At 40.6% G+C, this 9,797-nt stretch overlaps 1 protein-coding gene across 1 annotated transcript; it reads left to right on the top strand.

Annotated features, from left to right (window-relative positions):
• The first annotated feature begins 290 nt into the window (after positions 1-290).
• Positions 291-1,818, top strand: TBCC (tubulin folding cofactor C). Its single transcript, XM_044673309.1, has one exon. It carries the CDS (start codon positions 420-422, stop codon positions 1,530-1,532), a length of 1,113 nt encoding a protein of 370 aa, XP_044529244.1. The 5' UTR covers positions 291-419; the 3' UTR covers positions 1,533-1,818.
• Positions 1,819-9,797: the final 7,979 nt, after the last annotated feature.

Here is a 9,797-nt window from a genome sequence, read left to right as displayed (position 1 = left end):
AAAAAAAAAAACAACCTTCCCCAGCCCGCCTCCCACCCCTCCCTTCCCCTCCCTTTGACAGGGACCTTTGTCTCCCTCCTGTCGGCCCCGCCCCTCCTCCTTCTCCTAGTTCTCCTCCTCCTCTTTCGTCTCCCCCTCCCCATCCTCCTCCTCGTACTTCTTCTCGAGCCTCGAGCCCCTCCCCCCCCGCCTCCTCCCTTAAGGCACACTCCCTCCCACTCCTTGGCTCCGCGGTCTCCGAGAGGCTGGGGGAGGGGTAGAATTGACCAATAGCAAGCAAGAATGAGGTCGTGGCTGCGGCGTCGCCTACGTAAGCCAATGAAAGGAGGTCTTAGTGAGAGGCCCTGCGGAGCGCGTGTCTAGCGGGAGACGGGAAGCGACTGAGAGGCTGAGGGAGATTGATTGAGAGGAGAGGGAAGATGGAGGCCTCAGACGGTGCGGCTTCAGCCGCGTCCACCGCTTCGGCTGTTCCTGTGGACAAGCCGGCAGCTAACGGAGACATGGGCCGGCCCCGGCGTGGTCTGGGCCTGGTCCCCGAGCGGCTCCAGAAGCGCGAACAGGAGCGGCTGTTGGAGGTGGAGCGGCGGAAGCAGGAGCGGCAGAACCAGACGGTGGAGGAGGAGAACAGCGACTTCTTCGCGGCCGCCTTCGCCCGCGAGCGGGAGGCCGTGGAGCGGCTGCTGGGGTGCGCGGACCAGGAGGCGCCGGGCCCGGGCGCGGACCCCGCGCAGCTGGACGAGGCGGCCTCGCGGCTGCAGGCGCTCCAAAAGCTGCTTAACGACGCCGTGCTCTACCTGGCGCCTTATGACTTGCGGCTGGGTCAAGAGGCGCTGGCGCGACTGCAGGGGGCTTTAGCCGAGCGGCGCCAGGAGCTGCAGCCCAAGAAGCGTTTCGCCTTTAAGTCCCGCCGGAAGGACCCCGCCGCCTCGGCCCCTAGCCCGGCAGCCTCGGCCCCACCGCCAGAAAAGCCGCCGCAGCTGCAGCAGCCACCGCCCCAGCCCACGCCCCCGCTGTTAGGCGGGGTCCTAGTCCCCTCAGTCTCTGGCTTCTCCAATCGAGAGTCGGAGACCCTGCAGATGCAGGCGAAGGAGCTGCACCAGCGCGACATACTCCTGACGGGGCTGACGGACTGCACGATCCGGCTGTACGGGAACCCCAACACGCTGCGGCTGACCAAAGCCCGGGGCTGCACGGTGCTCTGCGGGCCTGTCTCCACCTCGGTGTTCCTGGAGGACTGCGTCGGCTGCGTCCTGGCTGTGGCCTGTCAGCAGCTCCGCACGCACACTACCCGAGACACTCGCATCTTCCTACAAGTGACCAGCCGGGCCATAGTAGAGGACTGCAGCGGTGTCCAGTTCGCCCCGTATACTTGGAGCTACCCGGGGATCGACCAGGACTTTGAGGGGTCTGGGCTAGACAGGAACAAAAACAACTGGAGGGATGTTGACGATTTCAATTGGTTGGCCCGAGGTGTGGCCTCCCCGAACTGGAGTATTCTTCCAGAAGAGGAGAGGATAATCCAGTGGGACTGAGAGCAGTGTCAAGGTTCCCCCTGCTAATTGACTGTTTCCAGCTAGTGGACGCCACAATGCACCTGTTCTTAACACTTGCACTTTATGACAAGTTTTCAGTGTCTTAATACTGGCAATCGTGAGGAGTCTCCGTTATAATTTCTATTGTAAATAGCTCACATTTAGACAATGTAGTGTTCTGCTGTTGGAGAATTTTTAAATTGTCATCTTATTTTTCTAGCTCTTTGTTTGTTAATGATTGATGATTCGAGTTGGCTCCATTGGGATGAATAAAAATGAAACAAGTCATGAGTTTATATTCATTTTTTCATAGTTTTAGTGTCCTATGGAACACCACCTATTGCTAGTTAGTATAGAAAAGTGAGATTACTTAAGGCCACCCAGCAGGTTTGCTATTGAATTTTTTTTGTAAGTCAACTCACTTTCCCATTTCGGGATTGATTTATTACTTAAAGTGGTACACAGACTGAGCTAGCATTTATATCGTCTTTGGACTCAGGAATTTAACTGCAGAAGCTAGTCCTGGGACCGAGTTTATTGTTTTTATCCAAAAATCTAGCATGGAACTAATATAGCATAGAACTTTCTTGTGGTTTGTTAGAACAACTTTTACCGTTATCAACTGGGATGCATGGTACAGAAAGCAATTACTTTGTGAGGGTAAATGGCTAGGCTTAACCTTTTTAGGCCCAGGATATGTTTAAATGCAGAAGAGAATTGAGGCAAATACCAGATCAGTCTGAAGGTTTTCCTTGATCTCAGTTTTCCTTTTTCAAAGAAAATAATTGACCTCCACAAGTTATTAAATGTACAGACATGCTTTTATGAAATTTTATAGGTGAAATGTTCAATCTTATTAGTTAAAAATTTCATAAGACCTGTCTTATTTATATTTATATTTTGTAACTAGAGGTTTTCAAAAAAGCCTTAGTCATTTTAGTTATCCTTCAAAATGTGGTTAATTGGTTGTAATTCTTAAAAGTCATGGTAAGCACAATTCTGAGAAAAGCAAAATTGCAATAGGGTCTTAAAAAGTAATCATAGAAAAGTGTAGGATGACTTATGAAGAAAATGATAGGTATTAAGGATCTTCTATGCTAAAAGCTATATAAATATTAGCTATTAATATTATAATTATTACATAGAACTCTTTAAGCTTTACATATGTGTAATTCCCACAGAAAACCCCCTCAGGGTTTGTGGTCCTTTTTTTATTGATAAGAAAATAGACTCAAGGTTTTTCTCTTAAATTTTTATTGATATCTTTTTAAAAAAAAATTAATTTCCAAATATATTCCTCCCTTCCCCAGAGAGCCATCCCTTTTAACAAGGAAAAGAAAGGCAGTTCAGTAAAATTAAGTAATATATCATTGAAGTCTTGAGAAAGTATTCAATATCCTATACCCCTTCTATCTACAAAAAAGGAGGGGTTTACTTACATATTCATTTATATGATCATTGGGTGTAGTTTTTCTGGTTCTTGCTCTGGAAGGCTTCAGAAACAGCAGGAATATTTTGGTTCAAAATACAATGTTCTTTTCATTACAAATAAGAGGAGACATTTCCTGTTAAAGAGAAAAAATTTAAGTCTGCTAGGGACCTTATTTGCTACCTAATCCAACTCGAGAAAAATGAATCCCAGAGACATAAATATCAATATCAAATTTGAAGTGAGATTTGAATCCATGTTTCCTATTCTAAATATAGTGCTCTTCGTAGTGTTCTCAGAAGCCCTTATTTTATTGGGAGAAACCAGGAAAATAAGAATATTGGTGTCCCTTTCACATCATAACTTTCCCCATCTCAGTTTTGATACAGGGAGGGTTGGCATAAGAAATTAAACAGGAATTTTTTGGAAGTTTTGCAGAAGCACCCAAAGGCCAACACTGAAAAAGTTTAGAAACTCAAATGCACAAGACACGTGTATAGTTTCATATAATGTCAATATATTTTATCCTTCAATACCATAAATATACACAAATAGTACAAATATAGTACAAATTTAAAGTTTGCTAAAAAGAATTCAAAAGGCAGCAGATGGCACACAAAGGATAGAAATGTAGAGATTAACTTAACTTTGACCTACATATAGTTTATGACCAAATACTTAACCCAAATTTTACAATGTTAAACACCCATAAAAGAATAAGAAAAAAAATGCTCTGGTATGAAGGGAGGGCCAAAATATTTTACTCATTTTCCAGATTCTCAGGGATGTTTTGCCACCCCACCCCCTCATTTGGAACTTATATGTAATAACTTTAAACAGGTGCTAGGGATCTGAAGATAAATATTAATTGAAAAATAGAACCTTCTGTATAATATCCCATTTGATTATTGAATTAGATAATTACAGATGGCCCCATTTTGCAGGCTTAGAGGCCACCCATAGTCACACAACTATTAAGTCTCAGCTATTAAGAGACAGGAGTAGAGCCTAGATCTTCCTAACTACAAGCTTACTATGTCATTGACAAAGTCTACCTTCTAGCAGCTTACATTCTACTGGGGGATGTAATGAGAAGATGGTAATAGATAAATGATCATTTGAAAAGATAGCACTAAAGAGGAATCAGAAAAAGACCTCTAGTAGAAGGGGCACCAAAGTTGGCTTTAAGGAAGTTAAGAGTTCTAAAGGACTGAGATGCAGAGGAAGAAGTATATGCTAGGCATGGGGCAAAGGCACAAGGAAATGGGGAAGTGCTGAGTTGAAGAGAGTAATGTAAAATTAATCTGGAAATGTAATCTTGGAGTTAATGAAGAGATATCACTAAAGACCCTTCTAAAGATCCCTCAAATCCCAAATCCAATCAGATGCCAAGTCTTGTCTATTCTAATTTTACAACACCCCTCAAATCCATCTCTGAGACTCCCCTTGCATGGCCACCAGCCAAAATTAGATCCTTGTCTGTGCTCCCTGGAATACTGCAATAGCCTAATTGATTTTCCCTGCTTTTAGTCTTCACCTAATTTATCTTCCACACAGATGTTAAAATCATTCTAATAAAGCACAGGGCTGACCATGTCATGCTCATATAAATTCCACGATAGGGTATTCCAACCTACCAAACTCTCTTATTTGCATTTTATCTTCATTTTCTCTAGTTTTGCCCAGGCAGTCTCCTGTTCTTTTTTTTTTTTTTTTTTTTTAAATCCTTACCTTCTGTCTCAGAATTACTGGATATCAATTCCAAGGAAAAAGAGTTATAAGGGCTAGGCAACTGGGTTAAGTGTCTTGCCCAGGGTCAAAAAGCTAGGAACCTCTCATTCTTTATATTTTTCAATTACATGTAGAAAGAATCTTTGACAATTGTTTTCTGACATTTTGCAATTAAAATTCTCTCTCTCTTTCCCCCTCTTCCTTCCTGTCCACCTCCTTGAAGCTATAAATAATCTGATATAGGTTATACCAATGATTTCATGTAATATATATTTTCATATTCCCCTTAGGAGACACATATATATAGAATAAAAAATTCCTGAAGGAAATAAAGTGAAAAATGATGGGCTTAGATCTACAATCAAATTCCAACAGTTTCTTTTTTGGGCTTATCTTAGAACCTTGTTTTGTTGATAATTACAATTGATTCATACAATATTTATGTTACTGAATACATTGTACTCTTGGTTTTGCTCACTTCACTTTGCATCAGTTCACTTAGTCTTTCTAGGTTTTTCTGAACTCATCCTGTTCATCATTTCTTATGGTGCAATAGTATTCCATTACAACCATATACCACAACTTGTTCCGTCATTCCCCAATCGACTACCCCTTAATTTCTACTTTACCACTCAAAAAAATCTGCTAAAAATATTTTTGTACAAATAAGTCATTTTCTTCTATCTTTGAACTTTTTGGAATACAGATCTAGGAGTGGTATTGCCAAGTGAAAGGGCATGCATAGTTTGATGGTCCCTTGGATATGGTTCCATATTGCTCTCCAGAATAGTTGTTATTGGTTCACAGTTCTACCAAGAATATATTAGTGTCCCAATTTTCTCACATCCCCTCAAATATTTATCATTTTCATTTTCAGTCATTTAAGTCAATTTGATAGTGAAAAAGTTGTTTTGTATTTCTCTAATCAATAGTTATTCACTTCCCATTCTTTAAATTCATTCTCTTTTCACCTCAGCTTCCATTAAGGCTCAACTCAGATGCTGCCTTTTAGAGGAAACCTTTCTTGTCAGTGCTCTCTACTCAAATTATCTCTTATTTATCTATGAACTGTCAACTTGAAATCTGGAGACTCCAATCTGCCCCAGTCCCCTAAGAATTCACCCGGGAGGGAAGTCCCAGACTTAGCCATTTTATACTGAACAATAGGCCTAGAAGTATTAGATGGTCCCAGTTGTGTGGGGCTAGTAGATCTAAGTACCCTTTTGTCCTAGTCCTTTCTCCTCTTTTATCAAAATCCTCTCCCAGGTAGCCCAGCCCTAGGCTGGATCTTTCCCTTTTTGTGTCCTTTGTAAAACATCAGCCTTCCCCTGCTAATCCTGTCTTGAGTTTCTCATTTCCTTGTAGCCACGGTAATGCCTATCAATCATACTTCCCTGTCCCTGGTTCCCCAAATGATATATGTTTCCCAAATTCTATTGTTCTTCAGAGAATCATCTAGTGTGGTGATCCTCTCAGAGATACTGTTGTTAGAGTGCCAGAAGCTATGGCTGTGTGTGGTTTTTAGACTCTAGATTCTGTGTAGCAGCCAAATATTGAACACTACCTCTTTCCTAATTAAAGACTTGGTTTTTATGATTACTTTAGAAGTTCTGTGTTTTTCCCAGGTTAACAGAACAAATGAAAAAGCATTCCTTAAGCATTTACCATGTGTTAAACACTGAGGATATAAACTGGAAAAGAAATAGAATAGAAATATTCCTGCTCTACAGGAATTTATACTCAAGTTGGGAGAGACCATATGTGAAAGAGTTTAGAAAAAAGATCTGTATGGCTCTTAAGGGTTAAGTAATAGGGTATGTTGCAGATTCAAGGATCTTTAAAGTACATTACTAAGTCAGATGATAGTACCTAGAGGCCTGGCAGGCGTAGAATTAGATAAGATGGTAAGATTCATAGGACTTTGGGATATAATGAGAGTGCAGATGGAAAGGCCTTGTGATCCTCTATCTTAGTCAAAGGATTAGAGTTGACTCCTATCTCATTCCAATGGTGTGAGCTGTCATATCTAAGAGTATAATGTAAGGGTTTGTAATGGATGTGGAGGGCTAGCCTTGGAGTCAGAAAGATTTAGATTTAAGTCCCTTCCTCGACACATGCTGTGTGACTATGGACAAAATATTGAGCCTCACAGTGCCCCAGTTAACTCTCTAAGACTACAGATCACAAACTAAGAGGCAGTGTTCAGTGAATAAAGAGTGGATAAAGAGCCAGGAGGCCTCAGACACTTCCCAGCTGTGTTACCCTGGGCAAAACATTTAGCCTCATTTGTCTAGCCCTTGCCCTTTTGTCTTAGACTGGGACAGAAAGTAAGAGTTTTGTGGTTTTTAATTTTTATTTTAAAATATTTTTTCATGTTTACATGATTCATTTTCTTTCCCTCTCCTTTTCCCTCCCCTTCCCAGAGCCGACAAGCAATTCCACTGGGTTGTATAAATGTTATCACTTGATACCTATTTCCATATTCATTTTTGCTATGGAGCAATTTTTTAAAGCCTAAACTTCCAAATCATATACCCATACATGTGATAAGTGATGTCATATGTTTTGCTTTTGCCTTTCTACTCCCATAGTTCTTTCTCTCAATGTGGATAGCATTCTTTCACATAAATCCTTCAGGAGTGTCCAGACTTGTTGGTAAAGTCTATTACATTGGATTGTTCCACAATGTTTAGAAAGTAAGTTTTAAAAAAAGTCACAATCTAGTTGTAGCCATGCAATGGTAGAAGAAGTTTCCATACCTGTTTGGTATGACCCCTCTCCCCAACTCCAAATGATCTTTTTACAGATTCTATCCCTCACTAGAAGTTAAGCTTGAAGACAGGGATTTTTCTTTTCATTTGAAAAATCTGTATCCCCAATACTTAGCACATAGCCTTGCACAGAGTAGGCACATAAATTGAGGTGAATAACCTTCCTACTTAAGACGCTCTTTGCTAGAGTAGCACCACTCAATTTTTCTACAGAGAAAATAATCAGCTCTGAGTTTCCTGTCTAATTATGACCTTATTTGTCATCTTTCCTTCAAATTGAAACTCCTTTTCTCCCTATCTTGACTTATGCTTTCTTGAATCATAGGATCTCTGCAAATTCTTATCTGTTCCTTTCTAATTCATTTTTCTCTACTTCACAATCAGACATTTCAATTCCATTTCACCTCAAATCTTCCATGTCCCCAACTTGGAGTCCACTGTATCCACAAATCCTAACCAGGAAGTTCTGCTACCTTTTCCCATCTCTATACCTGTGGTTACATCTACACCTCTTACCTACTGAAAGCCAGTCCATTTTTTGGTTCTTTTAGAGAGTGAAATCAGTTTATTTTTTCAAAATTCAAAACTTAACAATATAAAATTAAATTAGCATTTCCTTATACATACTAGAACAGAAAAAAAGTGGACTGTACATGAAACTGGGAATCTATTAAGTATAGCTAGTTTTTATTTTTAAATATGTAATAAATTCTATGTAATAAATTCAACATGTAACTTTCAAAGCTGAACAACTTCTCTGTGATTCTGGCCTTCAGTACTCTTCTGGGCATTTAAAAAAGAAATGATTCAATGCCTCTCTTTTCTTTTCTTTTCTTTTTTTTTGTTGTTACTCTCTTATGTGCATTTCAAGGTGCATCTTGAGTCCATTGTCTGTCAGATATATAGCATATTTCATCATCAACCCTCTGAAATAGTTAAACAAACCCATTCTAAAAGGTTCAACTTAGATGTCTAGTCCAAGGAAACTTCATTGATTAGTGTTTTCACGGCAGGAAGTGTGATTTCTCTTGAACTCGAATAGCATTCTATTCCCTTGTGCATTTACTGTGTTCTGATTGATATGAGTTACAATCTTTGTTAGACTGTACAATCCTTAAAAGTAGGAATCACATATTTCTCTCTGTCTCTCTCTCTCAGGTGAAACAATGTCCTTTCTTTAGGTTTTGTAGCCCCCAGTAATGAGAATGGGCCCCAGTAAAATCATAGCCATAACCTAGAAGTAGTCAGACACATAGCTTCCTCCCCCCAGCAAGAGAACTTAATCCAATTCCTTCCCAAATACTAAATGTCCTACCAGGAAATTACTGATGCAAGAATTCTATGAGAAACCCAGCTAGGTAGTTACACATTGACATATTGAATTATCACCTATAGAAACTCTGTTTAGAACCACTGAGGTAATCTACATCCATTGTCTCTATCTTGTAAATCATTACTAACCATTGTCTCTGCAAAAGGTTTACCTAATCCCTTAGTAATTAATCTTTTCCCATATAAAGTATGTACCTCAAATCATTAAATTTTGTCACCTGCTCAGTAATGAGATCCTATTCCTTCAGATCAATCTTATCATTTCCCCCCTGGCTATTACCTCTAGGAGCAAATAGAAGATGTATTTCTCTTCTTAACTTACATCCTTCCCAGCTTTCCAGTCTTCCTAAAATTTTATTCTTCTCACTGGCCTTCTTGCTATTTTGGGCATATAGCATGCCCACTTCCCATCTCCCTACATTAGTACTGGCTGTCTCCCATGCCTGGGATTCTCTGTCCCCTAAACTCTGACTCAGAACATCTGGGCTTCTTCAAGACTGAGCCCAAATACCACCTTCAACAAAGGACTTTTCCCTATTCTCCCATTGCCTTTCCCCTCTGAGAGGTCCTTTTCATTTAATGTGAGTGTGTGTGTGTGTGTGTGTGTGTGTGTGTGTGTGTGTGTGTGTGTGTTGTGTAGATGATAGTCTGTATATAGCTTTGTTGTTTACATATTGTCCCTTCTGTTAGAGTCTCTTGAGGGCAGGGATTATGTTGTTGGCTTTATTTGTATCCCAGTGCTTAGTATAGTACCCAACCTCTAGTCTGTGCTATTGATTGACTAAATGATAGACATAATAAAAGCAGGAATACAGGCCAGTCGAAGGGGGGAAACTACCTTCCTTCCTTTCTTAATCTTTTGCCCTGGCTCAAATTCATTTGCATGCCAAGCCAGAGGGGGATCTTGGAAACTTCTAATCTGAGATCAGATAGTTTTCCAGTAAAAGAAATGTTATTTAGCTTTCCATAAAAATATTAAAAGAAATGAGGGGGCAGCTAAGG

This window comes from Gracilinanus agilis, chromosome 4 (genome assembly GCF_016433145.1).
Source record: "Gracilinanus agilis isolate LMUSP501 chromosome 4, AgileGrace, whole genome shotgun sequence".
Classification (NCBI taxonomy): Eukaryota; Metazoa; Chordata; class Mammalia; order Didelphimorphia; family Didelphidae; genus Gracilinanus; species Gracilinanus agilis.
Note: the sequence above shows the minus strand (reverse complement) of the source record. Positions and strands in the feature narration are given on the sequence as shown.